The sequence below is a fragment of the Eurypyga helias genome, unplaced genomic scaffold (assembly GCF_000690775.1).
Source record: "Eurypyga helias isolate BGI_N326 unplaced genomic scaffold, ASM69077v1 scaffold5970, whole genome shotgun sequence".
Lineage (NCBI taxonomy): Eukaryota > Metazoa > Chordata > Aves > Eurypygiformes > Eurypygidae > Eurypyga > Eurypyga helias.
Window position 1 is genome coordinate 1 of NW_010226157.1, and position 17,750 is coordinate 17,750.

The 17,750-nt window shown below is 39.1% G+C and overlaps 1 protein-coding gene across 1 annotated transcript; it reads left to right on the forward strand.

The window, feature by feature from the left end:
- The first annotated feature begins 2,108 nt into the window (after window positions 1-2,108).
- LOC104509740 (semaphorin-3E-like) lies at window positions 2,109-17,404 on the forward strand. The gene is made up of 6 exons (XM_010151780.1): window positions 2,109-2,205; window positions 3,454-3,495; window positions 6,472-6,638; window positions 12,424-12,491; window positions 13,988-14,127; window positions 16,701-17,404. The coding sequence occupies exons 1-6, from the start codon at window positions 2,167-2,169 to the stop codon at window positions 17,151-17,153; spliced, it is 909 nt and encodes a 302-aa protein (XP_010150082.1). The 5' UTR covers window positions 2,109-2,166; the 3' UTR covers window positions 17,154-17,404.
- The last annotated feature ends 346 nt before the right edge of the window (window positions 17,405-17,750 follow it).

Below are 17,750 nucleotides of genomic sequence, written 5' to 3' on the forward strand. Positions count from 1 at the left end.
TCTATGATTCTATGATTCTAGATTTGGTTCACAACACAGCTCAAGGAAGGAATGAGGAAATATCCAGGTTTCTTAAAAAGAAACTGTTAGAAGTTTTCTGCCATGTTTTCTAGTCTTTCTTTCGCGACATTTTCATAAGAAACAGAGTATTTGTTTAAAGAGGATTTTAAAACATCTACTACACATTATTAAGGTAAAATATGTCATAGACCTGCCCTAACTCTAAGCAACCAGGCTAAAAAAAAAAAAAACAAAAACCCAAAAACCTCATTCTCATGTTATTTGAAAAACAAGAAAACTTAAGAAAATAAGAGGAAAGCCTGGAACTAGACAATGCTTTAATCACATCTAATGTGTCTGGAAAATATCCAAGGATTCATCCATTTATATTTTATCAATTTAACAACAGGAATGGTATCACAAATCATTTTGACCATTTTGTCTAGGAAAGCAGTTGCAGTGAATTATTTTTTACTAATGAAATTCCTCTGATAAGCACATTTCAGTGCTGAGAACATTCAAAAGAAGCATGTTTGTAGAATAGCACAGGCGTATCTATATTAGTGCTGTTTTCTAAGCTTTTGAATATCGTCAGTGTGATCACGGTACTGGACTTAATGTAGTCCATAACATGCGGTGCCATGTGTCACTTATTTCTGTGCAGCAGATTTTATAGTAGTGCCTAGATTTTTCATATTTTCCACTTGCATTTGTGATTGAGATATTGTATCAAATACGCTTGTACGCTAGTCCTCTGTTCAGCAAAGTTGAATCCAAGGGGATTTAAAAGTGTGTGCTTTAAAGCTGTCCTTGACTGGCCCCCAACAGCTCCTTAGTCTTCTCAAGATGTCTAATCTCAAGTGACAAATTCCAGTATAGAAATATGGGCTTTAGAAACTCTAACACAAACCCTGCAATGTCTGCTCTGGCAAAGCTCCCATCAAAAAACTCACTGCTTCTCTTGGCATTATAAGGTTAGAAAGGTTTAATCCTATTTTTTTTGTCCAACACCTGCTGGGTACCTAAGTAAGCAGGGTCTAACAGCCAATGAGAAGTTTCCTTTGGGTAGCAGTTCAGGTTGTAAAGGTTCATCAAAGGCGAAGTCTGAACATCAGGGCTAATTTTCACATGTCTGTCAGAAGGATTCGAAGAGGGATTTACTTATGAAAATCAGAGCTCAGAATGCAATTTCTTTTACCGTTCCATCACAAAATGGATGCCTTAGGTTATACATTCTCTTTGAGAAGCCGTGAATGACCCTAGTTGAATGGTTCCTCCTTATGTTTGCCCCTTTGATCTTTTGCTGAACATTTTTCCCAGTGTTTGTCTGCTTAGTATTTCTTTCCCCTGTAAACCAAAGGTGACTGAAAGTAAGAGAAGAAAGTAAGTGGTATTTGCCATTGTTGATGACAGATTTTCAGATTAAGGAAACCAAGTCTATGCTAAAAATAGTCAGCAAGACAAAGCTGAAGTGGTGGAAGAGAGGATGCTATTTGTGTGTTTTAATTTCCTGCAAGAGTTGTAGTGACAGAGAGGCTGATAAATCTAAACTCCAGTGTGCCTTAGACTTTTTGAATGAGCAGCCTTTTTTTTGGTTCATCTTCCTTTAACACCTTCAGCTCAACAGCAGCTCAGTGTTTCCCTAGAAGGCGGCAAGAACTGCAGCAATTAAGGATAGTTGGTAGTTTCCTAACTAGTGTAAACACTCAGATCCTATAATTCAAGCTACTTTACACTCCCTTGCCTTGATGGACTCAGCTCCTGCCTACTGTCATTTCTTTTTCTGAAATATGGTCACCCTCTTTGATCCTTTTGCAGATCACCAAGGGGTTATGACCTACAGTTTGAAAAATAAAACTCAATTAATTATATAGGTCAAGAATGCATCAGTTGTCTTACTTGCCAGGGACAAATTGTCATATGTGTTTATTTTCTAAGAGTAAGAACCCTCTTCAATAACAGCAATATGCAACTACCTGCACATATTTGTAAATTTCTATACATTATCAGTTTGAAGAAGTCATATAATGTATTTGAAGGCCATATAAATGTTTCCACCAATTTTAACATTAAGTTTTGTTTTGGGTTTTTTTCTTTTTAAATTTATTCCCAGATACTGGAATTGTGCTGAAAGTCATTACAATTTACAATCAAGAGACAGAATCAATGGAAGAAGTGATTCTTGAAGAGCTGCAAGTATTCAAGGTGAACTGTGCTGTTTATGAAGTATATATGTCTTGAATTTTCTGTAGAATTAAAATGTCTAAAAATCCTGAGGATAGTCAAATGTGTAATAGTTATGTGCAAGACATTTTCTAATGATCTAGTTTTTTTATGACAGGAAATCTTCATTTTCAACTGAAATTTTTCTGAGGTGGAGTTATAGACCAAGTATTGAAGCATATTTCAGCAAACCAGGACAAGTATTTTTCTGTTTACATGCTTGGAGGTTGTAGTGTGAATTTTAATCAGAAACTTATTACATTTTATTTTATTTCCCCTCATATACTCTTTTAAATACTTAATTGGATAACTGCATTCATAAAAATGTGCCTACTACAACCCTGGGAGCTCAAATGAGGTCCAGATTAAAAAAAAAACAAAACAAAACAAAAAAAAAAACACAAACAAACAAAAAAAAAACCCTTGGAAGGGACCTTAACAACCCAATCCTCAGAAAGAATGAATCAATTAATCTGTCTTTACAGTTCTAATGATGCAAAACTCCATACTGTTTAAGAATAAACCAGGACTAAAGCTCAGTATTTTGTATGTGAGAAAGCTAACATAATGAAATTCTCTTAGTGAGTATTCAAACATGTCATGTTAGCCACATAAAGCAGGAGGCTAACCAACTTGCAACCATAGAGAAAATCTAACACCCAAATATAGATATTTAAATCTAGTACTTGCATTTAGGCAGTGTAACTATTGTCTTGTTGTCTGGGGGGAAAAACACCTAAATTGCCACTCTTGATAAAGCTGGTTTTCAATAGACTTATTAGGGGCTATTTCTTGCCATTGCTCCAGGAAATCTGAGCAGAGGGTAGAAAGGACAATGTTAAAAGAAGGAATCCTTGCTATTTTTATCTTATCTTCAGTGAATGTTTTGTTATAAAGAACACTCCACTTATCACTCTCAAGTGGGACAAAAGAGATTCGGTGGTGGCAAGAGCTAATGTCCTGTTTGACAGGGAAATTGTAGTGTTCCAGTGGCTCCGATAATCCTGAATTAAGTGTTAGCTAGTTGTTTTTAAATAAACTCTTTTAAAGTGATACTCCTGAAAGTCACAATATCCTCACATCTTTCTGTAGCATCAGAATTTAAAGAAAGCCAACGTATCTAGCAAAGTAGAATATAATAAGTAAACATCAACATTATTTTACTTAATTTATTGTCATAACAAAAAGGTATTCTTTCTTCTAAGCAAGGAAATATTTCCTATTTTCCAGGTGCCTGTTCCTATTATTTCTATGGAAATCTCTTCAAAAAGGGTAAGTATTTGACAAGTTTTAAAATTGAAGATTGTGACTCAAAGGTAAGAAAGCTATAAGCTGTATATATAGAGATAAAAATATAGATAGACAGTACACAATCTATAATGAGATCTGGTCTGATAACTGTAATACTTTTGTAATATAAACCTATGGCTATATGCTCTGTTCCTTTATGAAGCATTTATTTTCAATTTCAAAATTTTCAATTCTAGTGTTAAATCTCCTTAGTTCACACTATTATTCATATCAAAGCAAGTAAAACCCCATCTATTTCATGAGTTACTGGCACAGTAATCACAGTAGGGATTAGTTTGGTGGATATGGCAACTCACAGAAAAGTTCCTCGTTGATAAATGCAGACTTCAGCCCCATAAGGATATCAGTGCAAAAAGGGTCTTGCTTGCTCTCTCACATACATGGTTGTCCGTGAAAGGCAGGGCTGTTTGGATCTGACTCCCATTTGTGCTTCTGCTAGTTTCTGCTAATATAAACACCCAATTTATTACTCTTGAAGTTAGATTCTCATCTGTATCATATCATAGATATCCATACCATATCATCTCAGGATGGAGCCATTATAATCATCTCGGGATAGTTATATCCTAATGGATCTTAGACATCCAATGTTATATAGGCGCACATAAACAAAGTGAAACACAAGTAACAAAGAATGAAAACTACATTATTAAGAGGTGTGAGTGCTCCCCAAAAGATCATTTTGGTCTTGGTGTCCAGTCAAACTGCATTCTTTCTGTAGGTAATGTAGAAAGACAAACTCTTCTGATGGTGATTCAGAGGAGGATCTTAAGTGTTTCCATGTGAAAAGCAGCCCTGAATTGTCTAACGCTGCACCTAAGTGATTATTTGAAGAAAGACTTCAGTGTAATTTCAGATATATGACTTACCTTTAGCTCTCAGTAAAATGTCTTGGTAAAAGGGTTCTGTTGGAAGAGTAAAAAGGAGATACTGTATAAGTAGTCTTCCTGCATTACATCCAGCTCCCACTCTGGAGAGAATTGTAAAAACAACCTGCCAAAGCAATCTAGTGATTGAAGAATATACCTTCTTGTGAGAAGTAAAAGTAGCTTAACTTATTCAAGATATCAGAAAAAACTCTGAGCGGACAGGATAGCCAGACATAAAATTTTACCCAACAAAGTAACTTCCTACTGTATGTGTACAGGGATTCTTGACCATTGAAGGCAAAGCAGTATCAAGATCAAATAACCAAGTTCAACTTGTTGAATGGAGATAAACTTCAATATTGAAATAGGATGTAGTTTTCTGGTACTGAGGACAATTACATGTTGCAATACATGTTAGGGACAGGGTTGGCACCAAGTCATTTTGTCTTTAAAATGTGATACATAAAGCAAAATATGACTTAGTGGAGTTAATGTGAAAAAAGTAATGTAGCTCCTCTGCTCCAGCGTTTTGGCTGGTCTCTTCTGACCTTGGAGTTTGTGAGCCTGTGGAGACCATCTTGCTAGCTTTGCTTCATTATCTTTATAACACTAACCAGTGCTCAGTAAGTCAGTGGTACAATAAAATATCATGTTTCAGGGCTGAACAAGTTATCTGCAAAGGCTAGGAAGGAATGTTCTTTGATGTTCAGTTAGTGAGACATCAGATGCTTTTGCTCTCCTCTGATGAACCAAGTCTCAGACTAGTCTTGCTACCCCGGCTAAAAGATGAAAGAGGAAAATCCCAACTCATATGTCACATTGAGTGGTGTTCATATCTTCTGGGACAATCACACTGCAGCCACTGCAGGCAGACAAGAAAGAATTCCCCTCAAACAAGGATTCTAGGTTTCTTCTTCATTCCAGTTGGCAGATTGAGTTCCTGCTACTATCATATGGTTTACCTCAGCTGAAAAAGTCTTCAAACATTCCTGTTGCCGGCCTCTCCTAGTTTTAAATTTAATGTTTTGTGATAGGCAAGCCAGACTAAATGACCCGCCTGTATTTTCCAGCTTTAAGAATTTTAAAATGTCTGATTCTGAAAGCTTGGTCTAAGAGTGGGAATTATGGACTAAGTTTGGCCATTAAGATAAGCACAGTTTTAAGTGTACATTAGGAATCCTTTCTCTGACTGGTAAAACCATGGAACTGAGCTGTGCATAAGGAGATCCCATTGCAGAGCACATTGCATATTTCTGTCTTCGCTCCATTTACATTCACCAGGAACAAGATTTTTTCTCACATCCCTGTAAATTCAATCTATTCTCTTCTGAATATTATGCCAGCAACTCATGAATCAGACTGATTATCTTTCACTAGATTTGAAAAGTACATTTATGTGAACTCAGAATATTCAAACCGTCTTAATATTAGTGCTGAAAAACCCCCAAACCCCTACAAATAAGTATTAAAGAAGTAGGTTGTGACCAGTTAATTTCTAAGGAAAGACTGCATAGTATCAGGAGAAAAAGTCTATCTCCTGTGCACTGAGGGATAATACAAATCATAGTAATACATAAGTAAGTAGTAACCACATAAAGAGTTAAATTTACGTGATAACTCCCATTTTAAGATTGAGGTTGCTTATTACTTTTGCAAATTTGTACTTCTGTGTTTAAAGTCTTTCATGTAAAGGGTTTTTTTTCTGCAGATCAGTTATATGACAGAGAGTGTAAAAAGGGAGGCATTGGAAACTACCTTGAGGAAGAAAAAGAAACTTTAACCCCTGTCTATTCAAATATAAAGTTTACAAAGTTGAAACTTCAGAAGTGAGGAAATGCCAAAATGAACTTGTTCATTTTACTTTCTTTCTCTCCTCTGTCTTCATGCGGAGAGTCTGGTCTGTAAACTGGTATTTTCCTACAGAGTAACTCTGCCTCCCTCAGGGCAGAGGCTGGATGTACAACTGGCAAGCAATGCTAAAGCTAACATTTTTTAATAACTCCATTGTTAACAGAAGTTTTAGTGGACGTTCTAGGAATTTAATCGTTTGTGGTGTATTTTTTTCCAGCAACAGCTCTACGTTGGATCTGAGTCGGTCATAGCTCAAGTGAAGTTCCACCAGTGCGACATGTACGGCACTGCCTGTGCTGACTGTTGCCTTGCTCGAGATCCGTACTGCGCCTGGGATGGCATCTCCTGCTCCCGATACTATCCCACAGGAATGCAGGCGAAGAGGTAAGAACTGATGCTGTCTGTGATATCCTTTTTGCAAAATAGCTACTACTACAGAGTTCCTACCGCAGCTCGAAGTACATTGTATCTCACCTGCATAACAATAACTGAGCAGGAAGAAAATATGTTAGCTGCTAGTTTATTAGCGCAACCTTAGGGGATTGCAAAGGACTCATAGAATCACAGAACGATTTGGGTTGGAAGGGACCTTAAAGACCACCTAGTTCCACCCCCCTGCCAGGGGCAGGAACACCTCCCACTAGACCAGGTTGCTCAAAGCCTCATCCAGCCTGGCCTTAAGACAGCCAGGGATGGGGCATCCACAGCTTCTCTGGGCAACCTGTTCCAGTGCTTCACCTCCCAGATTAACAGGACGGCATAAACTGCAGTACTAGGAATATTTTTTATGAATGAAACAAAGTCATTTAGTAATTATTTGCAGTAAGTTTTAAACAAACATCAATTTCTTTATAAATCTTTTGGTGTGCAGAAAAAAGATTCTTTACAACTTCAGAGACATATTTTGGTTTTATTATATAGAAAATATGTCACACTGCAATAACAAATACAACAGAGTTTCAAAATCAAAGAAGAATCTGTGGTAATAGTCAAATACCTTCACCTACCAAAATGAAACCAGGGTATCTGCAAAAGTTAAGGGTTAAAATATTTCCCAGCAGCCCGCTAGGGCTGTACCAACATTTAGGTTGTCCTGCATGCTACTTATTGTCTAAGAAAAGATAAGAGAAACTCACTTGGTCCTGAACTCTGTTGTACATTTTTAGCATATTTTTCACCTAAGACAATTTCCAGAGTAGCAACCCTTAAGTCCCCTGACACACATATTTATCCAGGGCTGAGTGATATGGGGAGCACACCAGGCACCTTCCTGCGCCCTACCTCCCCAACATTCAGCAGGTCAGTCTCTAAAAGAAGAAAACACTGCTGTTATCACTGTACTTCTCTTAAGATAAGCACTGCAGCAGCAGAGAAGGGATTTGCACTCAATTGAATGTTTCTGAAGTCTGCAAAACTTGTTTTACATATAAGAATCTGTGGAACAGCCAGGAAGAACTAATAATGTTGAGAGGGATGGATAGCATTTCCTTTGGTCACTTTTGATCCCAGGTGAAGCTCAGAGCATTTTAAACCTATGAGCTTGCACTATCTGTGTGGTACGTGGAGAGACAGGAAGAGCCACTCAGGACATGTGTATGGAAGTTGTTCCCTCCCTCGGAGTTCCTGGCAGAGGGCATTACTGGAAAAGGCAGGTCTCAGCAGACAACATGGAGTTTTCGGACACCAGATTACCCTGAGCAGGTAGTAACCCTGGCCTTCAGATACAATTAAAGCCACATCCCAGAGCATACACATCTTAATTTGGCCTTGCCTCAGAGGTCCAGACTTCTGCTGGAGCTGTGAAGGGTGGTACAAATAATGCGAGTACAAGGGGCATTGGAGAATGCTAGTTTCCCCCTTCTTGGCAGCCCTCACTTCATCAGGACTTATGGAGACGTGCCTTACATGACAGCCCACTTGAGCTGGTCTTAATACCAACTCTATCTTCCCGAATGTGACCCTTAACGCAGTACATTTAGGTGGGCTTTTGACTTGTAAGAGCAGCCCTGCTACTGCAGCAAGAACACTGCTAAGAGCTCTCTTTTTAAACCCACTCCTACTGGCAAAGAGTTGAACCAAAGCAGGGATATACAATTTGTCCTCCCCTCTTTGATTAAAAAGCTTTCTGTTTTAAATCCTAATGCCTCCAAGGTATGACAAGTGTTTAGAGAAACATGAAATAGAAAAACTGTAAACTCAGGCATTTACAGGATACAGAGAGAACTGCAACATAAATACAAACTCTCTGCTTGGCAGCTGGTACTAATGTGTTGAATTTTGAAAACCTATGTTATAATTCCTTGCAAATGCACAGCCTGAATAGTTGATTAAATATAGGATTTAATTAAAGACAAATAAAAACCAAGCCCAAAATCCCATATCTTGATGCTGGCAGTGCAGTGTACTTTAATGTCATGGTCGTTACAGGTGTACGGCTCCTGCATACTGCAAATACTTAAGAATGTAGGTGGAAATTATATGGCATTCAACTTCCACGAAGTACACTTGAGAGCACAAAGAAGCCCAAGACTTAAATAAAAGCTTTAGTTCACTATTACCTCTGCAATCTGATTTAGGCAGGTTTAATCTTTATCTAAGCAAGCACTAAATTCTGTAAGTCAGATTGATTGCTGTGCCAGCTCGCCATGCAGGCTGAAAATGGGCTGAAGTAATTTTAAAGTTTCTTTCAGCTTGGGTAGGTCTGGTAACCTGTGATTCCTTTGAGAATTTTAAGAAGCTGACAGTCACCCTCCTGTTTCTTCTCCTTCTCTGGCCATTCTCCACCACCCACTCCACCAGCAAACACAAAATCTTGGATTCTGTCCCTCACGGTTAGCAAGAAAGCTCCGAACAGACTTTTTTTTCGTCCACAAATCTATGGGGTTTTACCCCCAAGCCTCCTGGTCCTCCCAGCTGCCAGCCTGCAACTGGGTGCCCAGGCTGAAGGGGGGCAGTGTAGTGGCACTGACGGCAGCCAGGGGCGCCGCGGAGGTCAGGGCCTGAAGCAGGGAGCCATGGGGGGTGGTTAAGGGGCTGCCTTCACCTTGCAGCTAATCCCAGTGCTAACCCAAATGTCCCTCTGCTCCCACATTGGGTTCGGCAGACTAAAACTCAGCCGCCTGCTTCACTTATGTGAAGCGCAATGAAACCTTTTCTCCCTGATCCATTCTGAATTCGCCTCATTGATCCCTGGGAAACAATAAAGAAACATGAGGATGATGGTGGTGGATGATGAGGATGATGATGACTGCGTTACTTTCTTGCAGATCATTTCTGCTGAGTTTGTGAAAGCACAGAGCTACAGACTGAAATCTAAATACAGGAAGTTCTAGCTTGCAAAAGATATTTCCATACATTCAGTACATTTGCTAGTCACTGAAAATTATTCCTTATAGTAGTTTATCACAGGAATTGTCCGGTACTCTATTATTCATGGCATTCTGAATGAAATGATTACTAAGAAAAAATAACAAATACCAGGCTTATGTCAGTATTTGTGAAATACGTTTATCTTCCACCATCTCCCTCTCTCTCAGCATCTCTCCCCATTTTTAACTTCCCTTCATAAAAATAGCAAGTGAAGGCACAGGTAAATGTATCTCCCCCAGTCTTCACACTCACAACAGCAAAATTCCATCAAATAAGCATTTCTTTTTATTGAATGTTTCTAACACTAGAGAAGCATCCTGTCTTACATGACAAGTATTTTTTTAGCTCTATGATGATCTTGAGGAACTGAAGAGTAAATAGCACATGTCGGCTAACTGTCCTGTTCCTGGTAGATAGGGCTACCAGGCCTGACAGCAGTGGGGTTTTCCTGTTTGGATTTTTTCAAGGTTAATGTCTATAGAATTTATGTATATTTGTGCAAGAGAGTGTCTCTTCTGAATAATGTGTTTACATAGATATGCAAAGCTGGTGGCAGCATTATTCAGCACTGACACTTGCAGAGATATCAGTAAGCACGGCTGCAGCATCTATACATTACAATGAGAACTCCCAGGGTGTGATAAAGCCCTGTTGCTATCTGCAAATCTCAGGTTTTTTTAAGAAATAATCTTTTTTTTTTTTTTAGCACTTCTGCCTTAAAGGTCCCAATGCAATCCCTGTTGAATCTGCAGATTCCCCTGAAACACCAATGGCAAATCATTGGTTCTGCTATGAATATTAGTAAAGGTTAAAGCTGTCCTCTTGGTTCAACAACACCACTAGATCAGAAGTCCATACAGGTTGCAGAACTCAGGAAATAATCCCTGTTTACTGCTGGGTTAGAAATATGGTGAGCAACATCCATGGGCAAGATCTTGAACAAGTGTAAATCTACACAGTTTCAGTAAATTCAATTTGTGCCAAATAAAAATTCTGCCTTTTGTGTTGACATAGCACTGCAGAAAAGCATTATTTAAGTAGTAAATACAAAGACTAATAAAAATGCTTGGATTTTCTTGTTTCTATCATATATGAATTATACTGTACACATTCCTGTTGTGTAAGATTTGCTGCACTGCCTATTTCTGTTAATCTGTTATGTATGGCACTGGTAATACAGTGTAGAATTATTCTTTATGCAAATACAGGAAAGTTATCCTTGGTATAGCTAAATTTCAGGTTGTTGGAAATACTTCATCTGGTGTGATGGGCCCGATGGGCCAAGACCAACTGTGTGAGGTTCAACAAGACCAAGCGTCAGGTCCTGCCTGCACTTGCACCACAACAACCCCGCACAATACTTGGAGACGAGTGGCTGGAAAGCTGCCAGGGGGAAAAGGACCCGGGGTTGTTATCAACATCTGGCTGAACATGAGCCAGCAGCGTGCTCAGGTGGCCGAGAAGGCCAACAACATCCTGGCCTGCAGCAGGAACAGTGTGGCCAGCAGGACCAGGGCAGGGATTGTCCCCCTGTACTGGGCACTGGTGAGGCTGCACCTTGAATCCTAGGTTCAGTTATGGGCCCGTCACTACAAAGAAGACACTGAGGTGCTGGAGCATGCCCAGAGAAGGGAACGGAGCTGGGGAAGGGTCTGGAGCACAAGTTCTGTGAGGAGCAGCTGAGGGAGCTGGGGATGTTCAGCCGAAAGTAGGGGAGGCTCAGGGGAGACCTTATTGCTCTCTACAACTACCTGAAATGCAGTTGTAGTGAGGTGGGGGTTGGTCTCTTCTCTCAAGTTACAAGTGATAGGACAAGAGGAAATGGCCTCAAGTTGTGCCAGAGGAGGTTTAGATTGGATATTAGGAATAATTTCTTGACTGAAGGGGTTGTCAAGCATTGGAACAGGCTGCCCAGGGAAGTGGTGGAGTCACCATCCCTGGAGGTATTTAAGAGGCATGTGGACAAGTTGCTGAAGGACGTGATTTAGTGGTGGTATTAGCAGTCGGACTTGATGATGTTAAAGGTCTTTTACAACCTAAACCATTCTATGATATGACATTCCAATATGCTCTTTCATTTCCCTAGTAAGCAATCTCAATTTTATCTATCAGGACACTCAATCCAAAAAAAAAAAAAAAAAAAGCCATAAAAACGCACAAATCTTCTGTGAATGCACCATACAATTATGGTTTTCATTATTTTTCTGTAAATGTATATAAAAAACCCAAAGGCCAAAACTCGTAACAATTTTTCTCTCAAAAGAAATTGCATTATTTCTAGGTTGCAGACAGGGCTCCAAGGTCTGCTACACAGACATAAAATAAAGTATTTTCTCTGCACTTTGAGATTCCGAAGTGAAAAAACTAACAGGAGAGCAGACAATAAAATTCCCATACATGGCAAACTCTTCTAAATTGAAAAAGGAAAATTTCCTTGCCTTCCAGATATAGAGAACCCAAAGACAGGCTAAAGGTCCATTTGACTCTTCCTCAAATTGAATGTCCAGTTGGTTCAGAGGACCATGTTTTACTAGTTAACATGTCAGTGCAGTTATGCGTAAACTGGACATGAAGTTGTGCCTCTTCTCCAGACAAGTGTGTTTCTTTTTTTCAGACGTGATCCCCAACAGGTTGAGTAAAGAGAAAATACCAATGTGTAAATGAGTGTTTCTCATAACAATTGTAATTTTTTTAAGAGTCAAGATTTGGCTCCTTATGCATTAAATGAATGCCAGGTTAGCATAAACCCAACAATATGTAAGCTTAACATGTTATCTCAATTCCATTTTTTCCTCTCCAGACGTTTCCGCAGACAAGATGTTCGACATGGAAATGCAGCACAGCAGTGCTTTGGCCAGCAGTTCACTGGTAATCTACTCACATGTTTACAAATTGCTAGGAAATGCCTGGAGCAGAAAGCAGACTTTGCCAGGTGTATAAGCCAGCCCATGATCTCACGTGAGATTTTTTAGTGGCGTATTCCTGTAGTAAGTTGTAAGAGTCATGGTGATGAGCCCATGTCATCCCCATCTAAGAATTACTTTATTTTGATGGCAGGTCAGGTTCATCCCATAGCATTCATGCAGACCTGTGTTCCTGCCATTCAGATCAGGGATGTGGCTACTGCATCTCAAGGCCTCCCAACAGAAACGCAAGTGGGAAGGTGGGCAGGGGTAGGAAACAACAGCATCCTGAAATGCATATGAAATACTGTCAGGACACTCAGCCAGAAGTGATAATTGAAGGACTTAACTAGCACAGACACAGGCAATGACATTTCAGAACACAAATGTGTTATTAATGATCATTATTTTCCTAAAAAATCATACATTATTGTGTCTAATGCTGTTATCCAAACCTTGGAAAGTGATGATTTCAAACACTGGTATAGGGAATGGCAAAAAAAAAGACAGAAAACAGTTGCCTAGATATCCTCAGTATTTTGCAGGATAACACACAATACATTTCTAGAAGAAAAAAAATCAAATATAAAAGGTTCTTTTAGATATATAGCCAGAAAAAAAGATATTTTAGATATTAAACAATAGATAGATATATTTTACCTGACAAAGCTTCAATAAAATTGGAGTCCATTGGAGGATATAGTAGATTTTGGAAAAATATATTCCAATATGAATTATACAGTAAATTTGAAATACAACAGAAAAATAACAATTATATCAAACCTTGTATATTTTAGGGTATAAAAGCTGGTTGGCCTCATGAATATTTCTCACTACTGTGGAATAAAATGATCTAATGAATGAGGCAATTGGTCTCCTCCAGTGTAACACCTAGCTTATCTTCCTCCAGGTGTTTTCTTGGATGGAAGAGCAGAACTGAGTTTTGATTAATTTAATTCACCTTGGTTTTGTTAGCACTCACAGGCCAAAACTATAGATTAATTTTACATGTGTATAACATGGATATGTGAAATAGTTGTTTTTAAGAGTTTCATGCTGCAAAAGGCTATGTGCTCTCATTTATATCCCTAAAAACATTTAATTACTTATTAAATTAAGCATGTATTGAGTCCTCCTGTTTCACTGACAAATGAAATAGATTAACTATTCATAAGAATCAGGCAAAAGCAATTAGCAGTGTGAAAGTCTGAGATCTGCTTCTTCGTGTAAAATCTTACCTGAATCATGGCAAAATTTGATCCATTTATCTTATGGCCAGATCCTCTGAGATGATGAAAAAATTCACTTAGCAGGTCAGACCTTCAGCAGACAGTACTTTTCAGTCACTATCTGGTTGGATCTGAATTCAACCTCACTCGTAAAAGTAAACATATCCTGAACATGGAGTGTAACAAGTATTGGCAGTAGCACATATTTTAAAAACATTTCTTTTCCTTCCAGGTGAAGTCTTGGAGAAGACTGAGGAGAGACTTGTTTATGGAATAGAGTACAACAGTACCCTTCTGGAGTGCACCCCTCGGACCTTACAAGCGAAAGTAATCTGGTTTGTCCAGCGAGCACATGAAACTAAGAAGGAAGAGGTAAATATTCTTACAGTCTAACTTTTTAGCCTAAAGAGCCTGTGGTTAGGAACATTACATCTTCATTGAAAGGCCTGTCATCTGTTGCTGAAATGTACATGGATGTAAGGGAAAATCATTATGTTCATCTGCTCTCGTGAATTAATAGCCCTGAGAATTTCATCTGGTGTTGGCACTCATCATCTTGAATGCAGATGTTACAAGTGTAGCAAAACTTGATTTAAGATCTTAAAACAAGAGAATCCAGCGCTTCTCTTGGTATGTTATTGCAGAGGTGAAATATGTATATATGACTCCTACCGTCAGTCTAGCTTAACATCTATTCATTCCTATTACAGAACATTCTGAAAATGGATGTTGGTGGATTCTCTGCCTGTTTTACATATATTTCCCTATTATGGAAGTGCATCATAAGTGCTAGCATCTTTATTCCTCAACACCTACCTGACACACATCAGTGTAGTTATCCCCACTTAGTATGTGGAAAGAGAGAGGAAAGCCTCAGACCACCAAAGGGATAAGGATGGTTGCCTTACTGCAGAGCAACTAGGCTCTGATGCAAATGTGAGACCCCAGCTTAGCCACAGACATTTGGAGATCTCTGGCGTGGGACTCACCTGATAGTAAATGTGGACATCTATAATACAGAGGACTTTAGCAGGACCTAGTTAATGTAGGCTACCTTTGAAATCAAACTAGCTGCTGTTGCAGTGGTACCACCTCATGCTAATCTGGACAGCTTCATTTGGTAAAATAAGTGATTAAAAAATAATCAAGGATGCCACACCCTGCTTTAGATATCAAAAATTCAGCAAGATTAATTTCATCCCCACTTCAGGCACATTTTTGCCTGAGGTTTTGTCCAAGTCCCAAATCTCTGCATGGTTTTTCATACCTGATATTTTTTCATGTATTTAGCTGTGAGAATCCCATTTATGCATTCTTACAATGGAACTATTAATCAGGTCTTTCACAAAAGGTAGTGAACTGTGAGGGAGGAAGGATGTCCTGTTATATACATATCCCATTAGCTCAAAGACTGGATATGAGGAGTGTAACTTTGAACAGACTCTAACCTTTCAGAATATACTACTCGGATGAATTTGTTTTAATGTTTCCCCCTGAATGTTATTCCATATTTAATTAATAATCATATAGTCATTAGAAAAAGACAAAATCAGAGAGAAATAGAATGATAGAGTAATAGAATAACAGAATGATTTGATTTGGAAAGGACCTTTAAAGACCATCCAGTTCCAACCACCCTGCCATGGGCAGGGACACCTTCCACTAGACCAGGTTGCCTCAAAGCCTGGTTACCTCTCAAAGCCTCATCCAGCCTGGCCTTGAACACTTCCAGGGATGGGGCATCCAGAACGTCTCTGTGTAACCTGTTGCAGTGTCTCACCACCCTCATCATAAAAAATGTCTTCTTTATGTCCTATCTAAATCTACCTTCTTTCAGTTTAAAATCATTACTCCTTGTTCGACCACTACAGCCCCTGGTACAAAGTCTCTCTTTCTCCTTTATAAATCCCACTTATATATTGAAATGCCTCAATAAGGTCTCCCTAGAGCCTTCTTTTCTCCAGGTTGAACAACCCCAATTCCCTCAGTCTTTTCACAAGAGAGGTGTTCCAACCCTCTGGTCATTTTCATGGCCCTCCTCTGGCCCCACACATTCATGTCTTGTACTGGGGACCTCAGAGCTGGAGGCAGTATTGCAAGTGGGGTCTCAGGAGAGTGGGATAGATGGAGAGAATCAAATCCCTTGACCTGCTGCCCACGCTTCTTGTGATGAAGCCCAGGATACGGTTGGCTTTCTGGGCTGCGAGCGCACACTGATGGCTCATGTCAAATTTTACATCCACCAATACCCCTGAGTCCTTCTCTGCAGAGCTGCTCTCAATCTGTTCATCAGCCAGTACTTCTTAATATTCAGCAACTTCCTGTTAAATTCAAAGACTGGGATTCAATTTTCCTGCACACTTCACCTGGCTGGACTCAGTGCTCCCTGCTTGCTGGCACCTGCGAATGTCTCATAGTTAATAACCTAGCTCTCAGGAGCTGTAGGGGGAACTCAAACACCAAACTCAGAACTAAGGCTGATGTCAATGGTCCTGCAGTTAGATATACACATTCCTATGTGACTGTTGCCTCAAAAACATTTGCCAGTGTATAAGATCATTCACAGTGACAGTTATTGCAGGTCAGCTGGCAAATGCTCATTTGTTTTCCATACAGTAGTTTATTTGCATGTTTCAACCTTATTTACTTTATTTAGCCACAAGTGACTAACCCATGCTTGGAAAACAGGAAACTATCTGCTCTACTGTCTGTTCTACCATGCCTGTCAGATTCTCTATATCACTTTTCTTTCACAGCTCAATCTCTTCTTTACTTCAAATAAATACTTACGTTACTTAAAAATGTGAATTAAAGGATTATAGATCTCTAATCTTCCTCTCAAAATTTAAAATTATATTCATGAATGTACATTTAAGAACTAATTGCACTGATTTACTCCGATAGTAAAGGCCTGTGCTCTATAACTGCATCAATTTGCTCTTCAGGTGAAGACAGATGATAGAATAATCAAAATGGACCTTGGTCTCTTATTCTTGAAGTTGCATCGGCTGGATGCAGGGACCTATTTTTGTCAGACAGTGGAACACAGCATTGTTCACACTGTCAGGAAAATCACCCTGGAAATAGTTGAGGAAGAACGTGTAGATGAAATGTTCAATAAAGACTACGAGGAGGAGATACCTCACAAAATGCCATGCCCAATGCAGAGCAGTATACCTCAGGCATCGAAGCCGTGGTACAAGGAATTTCTTCAACTAATAGGTTACAGCAACTTCCAGAGGGTGGAGGAATACTGTGAAAAAGTGTGGTGTACAGATAAGAAGAGAAAAAAGCTCAAAATGTCTCCATCCAAGTGGAAATACGCCAACCCTCAGGAGAAAAAGGCAAGGATCAGGCCAGAGCATTACCGGTTGCCCAGGAACATAGCTGACTCTTGATGGACAAAATCTATCTACTGCTTCTGGGCAAAATTGTATTTGGACTTAAGTAAGAGGGAGAAATCAGTCTCGGATTTGACAAATGACACAGGTTTATATATATAAAATATTGGGACTGAAAACAAAGATCCAATGGTAAGTTATACTGTACACTCATGATGACTGTTTAGAAGCATTTTAAACAAAATCTTCTTAACTATCTGATTCTAAGCAGGTCAACACAATCAGAGTTTTGCTTTAGGGAGAACGTGACAATCTTCAGACTTTGAGTGCTTGAATCAGTTTCCTGTGTGGACCATGCTTGCGCTGTATATTGTTGCATATGATGGCATATTTAAGGAAATGCAAATAACTAAGCATTCACAAGCACGTGAAAAACGTAACACATCTCTTTTCTTCATTTCACAAATTTCTCATGCTTCTAAAAGCAGCACATTTTAAGATCTTTCTTTTTGATCGTGACCTGTCTGAGTTTATCACTGAGAGCAATGAGTTGTGTTAATACAGTGTACTGCTATTTCTAAAGATAATGAAGGGAAATCCTGTTTACTTCCCACCATTTTTTTGTCTTATCAGTCACTTATGAAGTGCAGTGTG